Source organism: Labrus mixtus, chromosome 10 (genome assembly GCF_963584025.1).
Source record: "Labrus mixtus chromosome 10, fLabMix1.1, whole genome shotgun sequence".
NCBI lineage: Eukaryota > Metazoa > Chordata > Actinopteri > Labriformes > Labridae > Labrus > Labrus mixtus.
Genome location: NC_083621.1, coordinates 16,147,902 through 16,164,445, shown reverse-complemented (window position 1 = coordinate 16,164,445; position 16,544 = coordinate 16,147,902). Strand labels below are relative to the sequence as shown.

The 16,544-nt window shown below is 39.1% G+C and overlaps 2 protein-coding genes across 2 annotated transcripts; one reads left to right on the top strand and one right to left on the bottom strand.

The window, feature by feature from the left end:
• Positions 1-1,165: 1,165 nt before the first annotated feature.
• Positions 1,166-11,538, bottom strand: LOC132982195 (nuclear cap-binding protein subunit 1). Its single transcript, XM_061048545.1, has 23 exons — positions 11,383-11,538; positions 10,290-10,378; positions 10,050-10,150; positions 9,798-9,954; positions 9,601-9,708; positions 9,247-9,368; positions 9,013-9,082; positions 8,636-8,851; positions 8,449-8,546; positions 8,304-8,367; positions 8,097-8,207; positions 6,866-6,930; positions 6,705-6,767; positions 6,546-6,620; positions 5,964-6,067; positions 5,198-5,320; positions 4,698-4,800; positions 3,855-3,948; positions 3,623-3,726; positions 3,348-3,465; positions 3,110-3,253; positions 1,819-1,932; positions 1,166-1,729 (listed from the first exon to the last, which is right to left on the bottom strand). The coding sequence occupies exons 1-23, from the start codon at positions 11,414-11,416 to the stop codon at positions 1,616-1,618; spliced, it is 2,391 nt and encodes a 796-aa protein (XP_060904528.1). The 5' UTR covers positions 11,417-11,538; the 3' UTR covers positions 1,166-1,615.
• Positions 11,539-11,614: 76 nt separating this feature from the next.
• Positions 11,615-15,697, top strand: LOC132982197 (thiosulfate sulfurtransferase/rhodanese-like domain-containing protein 2). Its single transcript, XM_061048548.1, has 9 exons — positions 11,615-11,986; positions 12,722-13,014; positions 13,133-13,241; positions 13,391-13,510; positions 13,784-13,889; positions 14,094-14,209; positions 14,506-14,664; positions 14,904-15,042; positions 15,153-15,697. Exons 1-9 carry the CDS (start codon positions 11,855-11,857, stop codon positions 15,380-15,382), a joined length of 1,404 nt encoding a protein of 467 aa, XP_060904531.1. The 5' UTR covers positions 11,615-11,854; the 3' UTR covers positions 15,383-15,697.
• Positions 15,698-16,544: the final 847 nt, after the last annotated feature.

Below are 16,544 nucleotides of genomic sequence, written 5' to 3'. Positions count from 1 at the left end.
AAAATAATCCCCTTAACACACTATTACCTGTTGCTATGAACTCTAGATATGTTTCAGATATTCTGCAGAGACATCAGGACAGGTTTAAAGATGTCAAAGTGTGACGTGTGGGTTTTATGCAACAAAGACGAGAAATCCATCGACAAACTGTGGAGTGCCTGATGATGCAAAACAAAAATGTAAATGGAACATTTGTACTCCATGTTTCCAGGGGAACCAAAGTTGTGATTCCCTATTTTAACCACTAACTCTGTTCAATCACTCTTTGATGAATATGTTGTAATTACATGTACGGTAACTTGTGTAATTTTTCCACTGACCAAAACCTATTCCAGTGTTTTTTTGTATTTCCTAAAGAGCGCACCGAGGGGGTAAAGATTTAAAAAAAAAAAATAAAAAAAAAACTCAGGCTGACTGTAGTAAACTAAAACTGGGACATCATCCTTTTTCAAATGATTCGTTACATTTTGTGAATAAAATGTTACCTCAATTATTTTGTTCCTTTTTTCACCAAGTCTTCAAACGTTTGTATGTAAACATCTCAGAAATAACACGCCATGTACAACAATAATAACGGCTCGTGTAAAGGTTGAACATTTTATCCTTAGACATTGAATTTCACTTGATGTGTATCTGCTCAGTATTTGCTGATTACCTGTGCAGATTTTTCCATTGACTGGATTTGCACAGCTCTCTATTAAGTAACTGCACTTTCACAACTGTGATCACTGTCTTGCCCCCCAGCAGTGTATGTTTACGTTCAGTTATACACTATTGTCTAATTTGTTCATTTTAATTTGTCATTGAGACTTAGTAGTAATGTTAAGCTAAACTCTGGATATACAGTAAGTATATTTCTGTTCTTCATTTTTTACATCTGTTAGGGTTTATTTACTCTTATTTGTTTTGATAACCTGCTGCTGTAACACCACTATCTCAGTTTAGGATCAATGAAGTACATCAATCTATAATCTATCTAATAAAGAGGCAGGGTACACAATGCATGGTGAGTGACCTCGCCCTGTACATTTTACTGATGATACTTGTGTTCACTCCTGAGATAATCACCTTCAGAATGAGATCAAGCTAAGAGGTAACGTTTAATCTGTTTCCAGCGGCTGAGATAAAGAAAAAAAACGACACGAGACCAGGGAGCAGGCGGATAAAGACTCCGTAGAGTTTTAATTCTTTCCCAATTCCACATAAAACAAATATAAAAAAGTAGAGCGCTCTCTTGATTCAGAGTTAATCCGTAACAACCTGAAACTTCCTCTTCTGTCATCGTCAGCACTGTTTTTAAAAAGACCCATTCATAAGAACACGAGCAGGTTGAAAGAAAATCAAAACATAACTACAGAGTATATTTCAAAACGGACTCTTGTTGAAATTCCTACTTCGAAAAATGTCCTCCGTTGTAGTTGCACAGAAACACTTTGGATGGCACCGATAAGACGAGAGAGAGGTCAAAAATAAAAAAAAACTGAAATGAGATTCTTGATGCAAGAGCTGCTAACTTTCTAATGTGTTTGTTTAGCACAGGTACTGTGTGAGCACAGGTACACATTCCATTGTATCCAATTGTGTGTGTGTGTGTGTGTGTATGTGTGTGTGTGTCTCAGAGCTGCAGGGCACAGAACTGCTGATAGACGGCGAGGATGTGGGGGTCGAGCTCTGCGGTGAACAGCAGGTTCTCCAGGGTTCCCATGTACTGCTGGATGGTCACATGGTGCTGCAGAAAGAGGAGATACACAACATCAGTGAGAGAACACACACACTGTGATACTGCACTGTGTGTATGTGTGTGAGTGAATGTTTTACCATGAGGAAGACCTGCTGCAGCCGCTCGATGCAGTTCTTGTACCAGGGCGTGCTGACGTCGACGCTGCCCGTCTCACAGCGAACCAGATGCTCCGTCAGCAACATGATGAAGCGCTGCAGGAGAGAAGACAAACTCTAAAGCGGTGCACTCGTTTGTAACAGCAGCTTTTCAAAAAGGTCTGTATACGTTTCAAAATCTGTCTTATTTGCTTTTATTTTTAATTTTGGGAATCTCACATGTTCACAGATGATTAAGTCATGGTTGGTTTGATAACACCCGGAGTGATCCCTCTTTTAATTATTTACAGTATTCATAGAAAACAGAATGTGGGCTCTTAAACATAAACTGTGAATATTAATGGTTGAAGCCTGAGTGACGTCAGCCATCTGTTCCTGCATGGAGCTCAGGGGGCTCTGGAGGCTCATAAGCAGCAGCCGCCATGTTGGAAATCCTGTTTCAGTCTAACTTTCAGTCAACCTAACGACAGGCTGAGAGCTGAGGCAGGTTTTAAGCCTTTTGACGAAATGTTACATCGCGCCCACCTGTCAATCATGTCAGCTACGCCCCTAACTATGGATATCCCATACACTCTGTGCCCATCAAGACAATAACTAATCAGACCTATGTCGTTTATTGTTCCAGGCTGTAAACATGTTTATTTATGCTGTAAAAACAGTCTGTTTTTTTTTTTTTGCCTGTTGTTTGATGTGACTTCAAGTGTTCCTGGAGCCAGCATCAAGCAGACACTTAATGAACAGCAGGGTTTTGCACTTTCTCATTGGCTTCATTTTTGAAGACAGGAGATTGCCGCTTGGGTTAAAATCCATCCGATTTGAATAATTAATTAATTACTGTGATTTTCTTCTTATGGAAAGATTGGTTTCTATCATAAACAAATGCAAGTCAGGGGTGAAATTCCCCAGATCACTGGCCCAAGCAGAACTACCTTATCTTTTCTAAGCTCATCTTACTTGTCCTCATATTTTGGCATCTTTTCAGCAGAAGTCTACATTTTCAGCTGCATCGTGTTCCAGCCAACTCAAGCAACAAAAAAAAACATCTAATTTCTGTGCTGCTACCCGCTGTCTATTCTTGCAGTAATAAGAGTTATAAGTCATCATCATAACTCATGGACCTGAATCTGCGTCAGGTGCCAATAAAATACCACAGAAGAAGAGCGGGACACCACATATTGACATTCAGGATTTTTCTCAGTGCTCTGGGTAACTGGTCAGGAAACTTGAAAAATGTTAATGTCAGAGAGTTAAGTGCCCCGTGAGCCGTCAGTACCTGAAAGATGACGAGGAAGAGGTTCTTCTGCTCGCTCTGAGCCGACTCCACCTTCTCCTGTAGCCTCTCGATCTGCTCCTCCAGCTGCCCCTCCTCGTCCTCGCTGTTCTTTTCCATGTCCTCGTCATCACCGCTGTCCCTCTGCTGGAAAACAAACACACAAAACACATTTAAACCTCTAACTTAAACAAACTGACTGATGTGACCCTGATGTTTATATAAAGTATGGTAAAGTTACCTTTTTATGTTGCTGTTTCTCCAGTTTGTCTTTGGCCTCCTCCAGCTCCACCTGGATCTTCTGCACGTGTTTGTTCATCTTGCGGATGGTCGAGTGGAGAATCTCCCAGACAAAAAGTCTGAAGAGGGATAAGAGTTTAAATTAACAGAAGAAGGAAAAGAGAAGAATTCATCTTTTACCATCTGGAAAATAAGTCCATGATAGAAGCTTCAAACTGAAATGTTTTCATGTTGAGCGTCTGCCCTTCTTCAACGTGTTGATGTCTCATCTCTCACCTGGTGAACTCGTGAGCCATGTCCTGAGAGAAGAGCCAGTTAGCGACAGCAGCACAGTCCACGATCTGTGTCCGGATCATTTTGTCCACCAGCACAGCGATCATCTGTAAAGCAGCAAAAGACACACGTTGAGGTTTAACTGGAACTCTGAGATATCTTCATGTAAATCACAACAACTGAAATGAACTTCTTGAACAAAATCATCTGCACTGTAACTGTCTGTTGATTCTACCTGCGGGTGATTCTTCCAGGCTTCATAAACAACTCTGAGGATGTGGAGTTTTCCCTCATCGCTGTCTGTCAGGACCTTCAGGATTTCATGGAACCTGGAGAAGGCAGATGCAAGTTGAAGCCAGCGGGACTGAATTTATTCAATAATAAACTGTCCAGGTCTAAAGTTTATTCACATATTTAACTAGAGTAAAACACATCAGCCTTCATTTAATTAGGTCACATTAATTATTACTTCAATATTATTTCACATAGTTTCTCTAGAATCTCTTCAGTTTGCTTGATCATGAAGAACATTTTCTAGAGACGCTCCAATGTATCAGTGGAACGTCAGGTATCGGTCAATATCAGCCATGTTGACAGACATCGCCCCATTGACAAATAATGTGGCATGCACATTATGTTTATCTGTTTGGTTTAAAGCTGGCAGGCTCGTGTACATAACTACTGAAGCAGAGAAGAGGTTTATCCAGAGCAGAAGAAGTCAACTGTGGGAAAAACAATGATTTGTTTTCACGGTCAAATGTGAAGAAGAAAAAAAGTCACAATGTGGGAGTCTTACACAGTCTCTGAGACAGATTCAAGAGGAGGGACAAATAAAAACTATTTAAATGTTGTAGATTATTTGAAAAACAGACACGTAAATTAAGAAGTAGTAATGAAACAAACATCAGAATGTCCAATCTGCTAAATGTCTATTGGAAACATCAGTACTGTGTGCACTATCAGTACATCCCTAACATTTGCCTTGTCTTATTCCAGAAAGTATTGATATTTGTGTCAGACAGTTACATTCATAGCTGTTGTTTTTTTAAGTGGTGCTTGTCATGGCAGGTGAACTTACTTGCCGAGGGCACTGAAGGAGTGGCTGAAGGACTTAGCTGCCAGATGAAGCAGAGTCTGCAGGAACACGTCGATCTTCAGCGGGTTGAAAGTCTCACCCTCGTCTGAGAGGAGACAACCAGAGAGGAATATAGAGGATAAGAAAACACTTTAAGAACAGGATGTTTTACACCCAGCAGACTGAAATGATCTTTAGGTGGAGAAACAACATCTAAATGGCATTCACTTGTGTAATCCACCCACTGTGAACAGAAGCCTACATCCCTATTTATGATCCAAAATGTTATTTTATGACGGTTTTAAAAGAGACAATCATCCTTTCTTCGTCCTTTATGCTTTATATCAAATGTATATTTTTAAGTGGTGATAATAATCAGACTTTCCTTGTTAAATGTGTATTTGTTCTTGTTTGTGTTGTCACATGAATTTGTGAAAAGTCAGAGAAATTAAGTCTAAAAACAACATTTCATCCTGAAGCCAAAAAGAAAAGAGGAGTCAAACCATCGTCGTCTTCTTGGTTGGGGTTGGGCACCTCCTTCAGGATAGTCAGGATCTCCTCGTTGGACGCTCGGTTCTTGATGGCGTTTGAAACGGTGATGGATACCGGGTAGCCGGGTAACGAAGCTGTGAGGCAGGAGAGATGTTAAGTTCAAGTGTTCCTTTCTAAACTCTTACACTGGTTACAGAAAAGTCCAGTTGAATCTGTTCAAGGCTGACACGGGATCAGCACATTGCTCGGTAGCTTGTGACAGTTAATGTGTTTCATAAGAGGGAAATTATATAATATTACAGTCTTAGAAGACGGAATGAAGAACCAGGAGTCATGATGAAAACAGGGCTGCAGAAGTTAACCGTAACTTCTTTGTCCTACTCATATCTAATTATCTAAACTAAAAACATCTGACAACATGTTGTGTTGCACTCTGAACTGCCTGTAGGTGTGAATGTCAGTGTAACTGGATGTCTGTCTCTGTATGTCAGTCCTGTGATTGACTGGTGACCAGTACAGGGTGTGACCCCGCCTCTCGCCTAATGAGAGCTGGGATCTGCTCCAGCCCCCCCCAGCGGTAAAGATAAGGAATGGATAGATGTTGTGTTGCCTTTCACCATTCACAGTGTAAGCAGTAGCAGCTAGTTTCGGTTGGCATTAATACTTTCTCCACACAAGAAAACATGTAGAAGTTATATGAAAATTACAAATAAATTCAATAAATGATAGTGTTACTGTTGTGTAAGAAAACTGCATGAACATCATAAATGTGCTTACCAGAGCTCTCATCCATGTATTTGTAGACGAAGATGGGATCAGCTGGGATCAGTGCGGAGAAGGTTGGAGGTACGATGTCCACTATCCTCTGGTGATAGGAAAGTCTGCAGGGAGAGGAGCAAACAGGCGGGGCTTTAGTCCATGGAGAATTTGTCAACATTAAAGAATGAAAGATACAAAATTCAGGGACAACCATTTGGAACAAGATGTCCAATAATTTACTTCTTCACATGGAAATGCATGAGCGCTCAACTAAGTATAGAAAATACTAAAAAAATATATACATGGGATAAGTTCTCAATAAAACCCACAATAAAGCAGATTTTAATGTCCAAGCAGGATTCTGACAGCCAATCAAATGCATGTTAGGTAAATTAGAAAGAATATTTAACAAGCGTGTATTCCACCAGGAAACCGTCTTCACAAAGACTTTATAAACAGCATATTTTCATTTAGAGCTTGTCTTGTTTCCTGATTTCCATTTAGATTAGCATCTTAAAGTCTTATGAATATGAGGGGAGGGTTTCAAAGTAAAGCATAAAAATAAAGAAAGTATTTAAAGGTATATAAATCACAAAGTACCTCATGCATTTCTCCAGAACCTCTTTGACAAACTTGGGTTTGGGCTTCTGCAGATCAACGGCCAGACAGTCAGACCTACAGAGATAAGACGTGTGATTATAATGTCAGTCGATTTGTTTTTACAGTAAAAAAAAAAAAGTCCATGACAGAATCCCTCACCAGTCATCCCAGCTCCATCTAAACTGGAAGTTGCTCAGATGGTGAGAAAACCAGTTGATAAGTCTGGAAATGGAAAGAGATGGGAAGTTAAAATCACAGACAAGAGGAACATCAGTTCAGTATCCTGCTCATTCAGTAAAAGAAAGGTGTGGTTATAATACCTGTCGATGCAGGAGGTGTTCATGGTGTCCAGTCTCATGTACAGCATCTCTGTAGCTTGAGCCAACTGACAGGAAGCTGTTAAGGCAAAGTCTGAATACTTTGAAACCCATCATTATAAAATCTACAGGGTTAAATACTGTTTACTGGCAGAATGGAAGAACATATCTGATCTATTTTAATGCTTTGCCTTCCAGCTTTTCAGTTATTGTTATCAACAACATCACAGCTAATTGTCTATGATGCTGAAAGAGGAAAATAATAAATGGAGATAATATGGCCACACTCACACTAGGCGATCTGTACCGTGCCTAAGTACGATTCACCCCAAAAGTCCAGTTCGCTTGACCAGTGCGAGTGCTCCGATCTGTGCTCAAACACGGTACACTTCCTTGGCCCTGGCACGCTTGGAAGAGGTGTGCTTAGAGTACGGGTTCACAACAAGGACCGCCTTCATTATGGAGAAATCTCAGAGTGTTCTGTCTGTATCTTGACTAAAATGACTTAAAATAAGCCACAAAGTCAGTAAAGTAGCCGTCATGTTCTGTGTTGTTACATGATTTGCAGACTCGGCCATGCGTCCCCCTTTTGTTGTTTTTTTCCCGTCTGTCTTGTAAACAAAGCGCGGTGAAGGTGAAGCCATGCATGTGTTTTTCGCAAAGCACGGTACGGGACAACTGGACCTAGTGTGAGTACACTTTAAGTGTTGATTCATTTTAAGAAATGAGTGCTGGTTTATGTTTTCAAGTAAGGGTGGCAACACCACCATTATTCTGACATGTCTTCCAACGACACATGAGGTGTGTCTCCTCACTTCTTCAGTCTGATCTGGTGATCATTTCCATTAGATGTTAATTTGAGAAGCTTCCGGTGTGCGGACTTTGTCTTCCTTCTGTCATTGGATAGATTTTTTGTCCTGCACATAGTACTCAGTGATTCAGATGTGCGTGCCGTTTGATATTTTTGTCTTAATTTGCAATGTAACCATCTCTGCACGCTGGTTAACGTTCTGTTTTATCAATATTAAATCCATGCAGATCACATGCATGTTTTTTTTAACATTTGTTTCTGTTCTTGTGTTTAGACTACAAATACAGAGTCGTTCGATAAGCGGAAAGGATGGGGGGAGGTTTAAGAACACTCACAAGACACAGAGAATATATTTAAATTTAGGTTCTGTAGAGACATCAGGTACATGTGGCTGTGTGTTGATATATAAACAATCAAGGATACAACTTGTGGCAGGGATCCTGGCTGCAGTTTGCAGAGTTCAATGAGCAGTGTGGTGTACATGACGTCGATGTGAGGCGGACAGGGCAGCTGGAAAAGTTCTCCAAAGATCACCTGAGAAAAACAGAGACACAGAAACATTTAGAGCTAGCCTTTTGCTTTTCAGAACTTCTCAGGATTTCACTTTTTTTTTTTTTCAATCTTGTATACCTCCACAATGTGATAGTTGAGTGGAATCTTGTTCTTCCCTGGATAGCTCAGTAACTGTGCAGCACTGAGAGGCGATAAAAAGAAAAGTTCAATCATTCGTGTTCAACATGCAAACAAATTTAACTTCATAAAGCTTTTTGCCCACCATGTTTTCCTCTCTCTCCAGTGAGTCTGGATGATACATTGCAGGTTTTCCTCTATGACATATCTCTCCACAGAATGGCTGCCAGGCATAACAGGACCCTGAGAATTAAGAGGACAAACGTTTTCGTACTCTTCATGAAGGAGAACTCCTGAAAGGTTCTCATAGAAATATATATTTTTTAATTCACCTCTGGGGCATCGGTGTAGTCGAACATGCGGAAGACGACCCGGGGCATTGGGTACTGGGCGTCAGGCATGTGGCCCGGTGGGGTGAAGGGGGGCAGGTTGTGTTGCAGAGCCTCACAAAGCACGCTGTCAAAGGCGATGTATGGACGCAGGACGTGGCGCTCCTGCCAGCGGTCCTTCTTTAACTTCTGAATCTGAGCCCAAAGGCAGTCCAGGTACTGAGAGATTTGACAGGAAGGGAGAGAAAAGAAACTTAGACACACACACACACACACCAAGGTTCTGCATATCCAGAAACTGAAGTGATGTCAACAGTTTCCTGGGAAAGTGATGCACACTTAATGTTCTTATTAAAAAATAAAGGGAGAAAGTATCTCACCTCCTCTTGTGGGTGGGGCTTCTCTGCTGTCCACACCTGCAGCATGGGGACGTGTGTCTTTACTCGGCTTCTAGGAATTTTAGAAAGGTGAGACATTAGGGGTAGAAATGGCTATTCGAAGGTTGAAGAGATTATTAAAGCAGACAAAATAAATCAGACATAACAGTGAAATCTAAAACCTGACACTAATAAAGAAGAAAGAAGAAGAAAACATCTTCTTTATTGACGTCTTACTTGAGGTAGCCTTCGATCTGGCTGAGAAGTCGGTCCATCTCCACATCTTTCTTCTCATAAAGTTCTTTGCCCACCCAGGGCAGACAGGACAGAACCACATATACAAACCAGTCTGACCGGACCTGAGAACACAAACAAGACCATTTTAGGTTATTAACACAATCATATATTCATCTACTTATGGTATGATTTATTGTAGACTGAACTGACAGGTGATTTGTTATATTAATGATCTTATTAGATTTGACTTGACCTTGTGAGTAATGAAAAGTCGATTAAATTAAATGTTTCTCTAAACATTCTCACTAAAAGTCAAACAGTTAGAGCCTAAATCACTCCTCCTCCTCCACCCACCTGAGGTACATCCTCCTCTTGTGTAACACTGACAAAGTTTTCAAACATGGCCACCATTGAAGGAGCAGCAATCACGTGGCAGTTGACCAGGTCCGACAGAAAACGCACCTTCAAAAGAAAGAAATAATGTTACAAGAAAAAAAAGTCACCATATTAAGTGTTTATAAAATCAAATGGAATAAATGAATTCAGCTTACCAAGTAAACAGCCTCATGGTACAAGTTATTCTTTAACGTTTCCTTCAGTTGTCTGATCATGGCCTCCACAAACTCGCCCCCAAAGTTGTAGTTCCTGGCATTCAACAGGCCGACTAAAGTGGTATACACGGTCAGCTTCTCAGGTAGGAGGCGGGCACTGTCCAAAAAAATAACCCACAACTCAGTGAAAAAAACTACTTTTAATTTAGACCAAGTATTACAGTTAAAGGAGGAGAACTGGTTTGAACTTACACAGAACATAAAATGCGCAGGATTTTGTTTTTGTAGTTTGGAAGGTCGGCCTCCAACACACCTGCAAGGCCTTCCAAGTTGCTCTCGAGAGATGATGTACTCTGTAAGAGAATAACACGTTTAAATATTTGACAAACCCAGTTCTGCTCGGACCCGGAGAAGGTGAGACGTTTGCAAAATGTATTTGATGCAAGGTTATTTATATTGAAAAGAACTACATTGCCCATGACAGCTGTTTACCTTCTCCCCAACACGACATATCAGTGACTCTAAGCGGTCTTCGATTTCAATCGGCTCCGATGTTCTCCTTCTTTTGTGGGCCTGACCTCCTAGAAGGGTAAAAATTAACAACACAGTCAGAGAGGGAACTGAAAGATAGTTAAAGAGTATCTCTTCAGATCCAAACTGATACAACTGCGATATTACAGTTTGGGATTCTGTTTTAAATTCTTGTTTGTTTTTTTATTTAATACATGCAAAGATACACTCTATACTGATATCACAAAATGTTATTTTCATTATTCAGATTTGAGGAAGTTCTCTGGTAAAAACACAAATCCCACTTTTTTTTTGATAAATCACCAGATATGAGGTTTTAACTCTGATTTTAAGTTGAATGTGGAGTTTAATTGTACAAGGACAGTCTCAGTCCTTTAAGTTTTAACACATGATGCATGGCCTTGATTATAGCTTCACAATATAGTGAATTGTAACATCTGCATCGTGAAAAATTAAATGTGCACTCCGTTGTTTTGGTAGAGACATTTGAAAAGTGGAGAAATGTACCATTTATGAGAGTAAAGTTTGTGTATTCAGTTCAGAAAATATATCATAGAATTGTTTAATTTCTCCAACTTTCAAATTTCAAATCTACATAGCGCACCTTTAAATAATTCGATTTTAAATGAGACTAAAGCTAGTGGATCATGATATTAAAACAAGCAAATACACTTTTTAAAGCTACGTTTACTGTCTTATTTATTACATTTAAATGAATTAGTATTTTATTAGTTGGTTGCCGCCCACATATTGACTAAGAGCACTAACAGTAGCAGCTAACCAGCTAACGGTAAATGTTCTAACCTTTGGGGCAGTTTTACTCTTTATTATCGATTACAAGCCACGAGTTTGAATATAATTATCAAGGGATAACTGGTGGGGTTTGCATTTCGATATGAAGATTGTAAAACACAATCACGGCCTCGCCAATAACCATTAAAGATTCAAGGCGTTTGTGCATCACGCAAAAAGATTAACGCAAACACGCTAACGACCGCTAGCCTCCACTCGTTAGCCCACAACGTCTGAAACTACAAAAGTTAAGTCTTCTCACCGTCGTTCTCGTCGCTGTGCCTTCTCCTGGACATGTTTCAATCGCTATGTGAGTTGTTTTTTTGGGGGGGTGGGGGAAAGAAGATGATTATGAAAGAAAAATAATAACTGGGTAACACACGCTTCTAGATGATTCAGCCTCTAGCTAGTGCAGGAAAATAATAGCGGTCTGATTCAAGTGAGGCACATCCGGGGCAGTGGCGGGTTAGCCGGAAGTTGCAACGTCGTCTTTTGTCCGTGCTTTACTGCCTGCACCTCTCTGCACGTTTGTTGTTTGTTGTGTATGTGAGAGTATGTATGTATTGAGAAGGTTTATATTAAATGTTGATCATATTATACGGTGATAGTCGTTCCTGTTCAGACACCAGAGTTAATAGAAAGTTCGCTTTAAGATAGAGAAACTTAACATTACCTGTGTGCTAGCTAACTAGTTAGTTAAGTTGAAAATACTGTGTTTAAAATCTGATAAAAGCATGGCATCGGATGAGAACCCGTGCTCTGAGTTTGTAGACTTTGAACTTAGCAATTCAGCATCTAATGGACTAAAACAAGAGAAACAACTTTCTGCTTCTCAAAGAAGATATTACAGCTTCTGTAGAAGGAAGGTAAGTGACAACCAGAAACACTGAACATCTGAACATCTGACTGTGGTTATATGTTTTTAATCTTTACAGCATAAGATAAGATAAAATAAGATAATCCTTTATTTATCCCACAATGGGGAAATTTACAGTGTTTACAAAAAAAATAGATACTAAAAAATAGATTTAAAAAATAAAAAATAGATCAGCTATTGACAAAAGTGTAGTCCGTAAAGTACATGTAAAGTAATCAGACAGCAACTTTAATGAACACACATGAACTTGTGGTTGTATTTGAGATTTGTGTAGAGGTACTGTTGCAGGAGCAAGTTTTAAGATGTAAATCCAAATCATTATTGCATTTATATGACAAAATATAGCTAGCAATGAAATAAGCTGGGCCGGTATATCAACTGCTATAAGCTTTTTTTTGGCATTTCTTGATTAAATATTTAGAAATTGCATGGTACTTTTATTACTACTTCATACTTTGTCCTAAAGAGATTACAGGAGAATCTATTTTCAACTATAAAATGATTATGATAATTAAATCAAACCCTTAAGTTCCTATGTAATAAATTAAAGAAAAAACACAAGGGACATCCATTTTTCATTGAACTACGCCTAACCTATAGACAGAAATATGATCAGCAAGTTGCTAGTAGTTGTTCTAGGAACCATAATCTTGCAGTTGCTACTTGTTAAACACATTTGGAAAAATAGTCTTTATTTGACTTTGCACATTTTTTTTTACCACAGTCATTTGCTGCCTTTGTGGCAAACAAACAGGATCTCAATCCGGACGATGGAGGCACGTCTTGGTGCTGCTGTGAAGAGACCTTTAAGGAACACTCTGCCATTCACAAACATGTGGCCAGGACTCATGATGCTGAAATACAGCAGCTCGCACGGGCCGCGTATGAGCATTTGTTGAGCCAGCTGGAAAAAGAGACTGAATCACAGCAGCAACCGAACAACTGTGAGGCCAAGCCAGCGGATATATCTGCATGGATCCCTGAAACTGGACACATTTCTGAGGAGCAGCTTCAGAAGTACTAACACATTTTGATTATCTTGTCTGAGTTCAGTTATATCTGCCTGCACATATCTTTAGTACGGTGAAACGTTGTAAAATCCAGCTGATGTCTGTCATTGCAATTTCCTTTATAGGGGTCCAGGAAAGGTTCTCCTCTATTATCACTACTGCCAAGTAGACAATCCACATGTCATCTGTGCGTGGCAGAAAGCCTTGTGTGAGAAGCTTCACTTAAATGGCAAGGTATAAAAAGCTATCTACTAAGAGACACCAGAATGTTTATTTTGGGAACAAGACATAAAAACGTGTTTCTATAATTCTATTATTTTTTTAGAGGAAGGCTTATTAATCCATTTGACCTTTCCCTTTACATAAATAATTATGTTCTTCAGGTGAGGGTGGCGACTGAAGGCATCAATGGAACAGTTGGGGGCACCAACGTAGCCACTGACATCTACATCAATGCTATGTGTTCACACCCACTCTTTAAGATGGATACGGAGGATTTTAAGGTCAGGCTCCGATTAAAAATATATTTTTTAATAATAATAATTTTAATATTTAATACAGTAGTTGGATGATAGATAAGTAGAAAAAATACCTTCTGTTTTTAGATATTTATTGCATAGTGTTTCTTCATGACGTCAATCGGCGTCTCTGTAATTCCACAATACCAACCTTAGTTTAAAGCCCAAGATAACCGTATAATAATAATTAATTAATATGACAAGTGCACGTTTTATGTAACTTCTTTTAGGTATATATGTGTTTGTGTGTATGATCAGACAAGTGATGGTGGTGCAGAGTGTTTTACAGACCTGAGGCTGGGAGTTTATAAGGAAATTGTCCCAATGGGAATGGATCCTGAAGTTATCTCCTACAAGCTGGCAGGTATAGTTTATGAAAACAACAATAACACAATGCTGACAACACAAATATCTCATCACAATTACCATTAATACTATTGTGTTATTATCATTTTATCAATGTGTTTATTTTGATTAGATTTTCTATAAAATGTTCTGTTTTGAGGTCAGCTGATTTTGGGGTATGTGAAGGCTTTTTGGTTAGTCGTTGTATTTTCTTGCTGCTCAGGAATACATTTGGAGCCGGAGGAGTTTCATAAAGAAGTGGACGCTCTTTTGTCTAAAGAGGATTCGAGCAATGACACCGTCCTACTGGACTGCCGTAACTTCTATGAGAGTAAAATTGTAAGTGAACATATGAGCATATCACAAAAAGTAAGGACTTGTTTAGATTCTCCATGCATTGCGTATTGGCTTTTATGGTCTATATTTACTATTTATTTTCTATAATGTACCTGCCTCTTTGTATTATATCTGCATCAGCTTAACTGGTTGCAGTAAGAAAGTTTGTCTGCAACAGTAACACCAGTACTGAGATTTGCTTTTTACTAAGTTTGAGTTGATGGAAAACAGTTCAAAAGCCAGATTGCAATATTGGATTGTGATGTAACATTCTGCAACATGATTCTTTTTGACTGCAGGGACAGTTTACACAATGTCTGGCCCCAGACATCCGTAAGTTCAGCTACTTCCCAGACTACGTGGACCAGAATCTAGAACTGTTCAGAGACAAGAAAGTCTTGATGTACTGCACAGGAGGGATCCGCTGTGAGCGGGGCTCTGCATACCTCCGTTCTAAAGTAAGCTGACATGTCCTTGAGGTGAACTGAAGATTTTTTTTATTTTTTCTATTAAGCTGCTTATTGAACTGGCCTGTCATGTTGTCACTTACTTCTTGCAGTCTGCTTATTCTCCACAAGGGGGAGCTGTGTAGCTGCTTGCCTTTTCAGACATACCTGTATTTCTTGGAGCAAATGGTCAAAAAGAAATGCCTCATCAGTTTGCTAATTGTACATTTGTCTTACTTCCCTGTCTGTAGGATGTGTGTAAGGAGGTTTACCAGCTGAGAGGTGGAATTCACAAGTATCTGGAGCAATTTCCAGAAGGTTTCTATCGAGGGAAACTTTTCGTGTTCGACGAACGCTATGCCATCTCCTCCAACAATGACGTAATATCAGGTTAGTGTGTTCACAAAGCGCCTCATCAACATGTTTAGTGACATATAGAAATTGTAACATTATCTAAAAACTGATGAATATAATGAATACAATTGCATTTCTCTGCTTAGACTGCAGGTACTGTGGCTCTCCCTGGGATCAGTACAAGCTCTGTTCCACCCAGTTCTGCTGTCAGCTGGTTCTGTCCTGTGTCGCCTGCAGAGAAGCTGGACACACTGCATGCTGCCCCACATGTCTAACCAAAGGACGGGCTCAGAGCGAGAAATCATCTGCTTTTCAGCATCACAAAGAGGAGTGTGAGTGTACAGGTGGACGACCCAGAATCCCTCAGGATGTGTAGCAACAGGACGGTTATGATTGGACATCAATAAAAGTGTTGCTTGTCCAGGGACATTCATCAAAATGTACAACTCAATTTTTAAGACAGTTTCCTGTATATTTTAATGCCATGGATTATTTTTATATAAATGATGGGAATGGAGACACGGTGTCCTAATTCTGGAGACGGGTGTTATAGCCATTCTAATTTTACATGATGAGACTGTTTATACAGCTTTTATTGAGAACATGTTAAATGTATCTGCAGACAAGTTTTATTACATGAATTTTGTGAAACACCAATGCCTCTTAAAAAATACGTTTCAAGAAAAATGAACATGTGGTTGTGCTTGTTCCTGTAAAACTGGACTGGTTACTTGGATTTTCTTTTTTAAATCCCAAGGTACACATCTGAGTACCGAAAAAGCTAGCCTCTCATTTCAGTTACAGAGTTAAGTTTTAATTTCAGCAATCTAAGGGTAAAGTAAGAATGTGAGATTTGACGCCTGCACCTGGATACATTTGCATGATTTTACACCTTCTCTACAAAAATCTTCTCATCCAGATAAAACTTAAAAAAAAAAAAAAAGTAGTTTGTATACTAATGAAAGCATGTTTCATTTGTCATTTGAAAGAAGATACATTTCTGGAGGGTAAATTCACCTTAAACAATTTTTTTAAAAATTCATCATATATCAGAAGAACAACAATATAAGTATAATAAAACAACAGCGTGAAGAGGTAGGAATGATATTGAAATCAAACATCAATAAAGGGGATTTCAAAAGCTAAGTATGTAGTATACATCAGTAAAATATTTTGCCAAACAAAATGTGTGCACTTAACAAATAATGTGTCAAAAATAATGACTTGTTAAGTCATACTTCAATTCAATTCAAAAAACTTTATTTGTCCCCGGGGGGCAATTCAAAGGCACACAGAGCAGTAAATTAACAACAGTGCAAGTAAACGAAACATTTTAACCTAAATATAAAGTGTCAATTTAAATACAACTTAAAGCTTAAACTTAACTTAAAAATACAAAATATAAAAGAGTAGACATGAGTGGACAGTGATCGGACTAACAGATGTAAACAGAACTATGTGCAGTAAACGATAAATAAATAGTAAACGCATGGTACTTATACTATGGTATATGGTCTATACTTGGTAGAGAAAGGTAC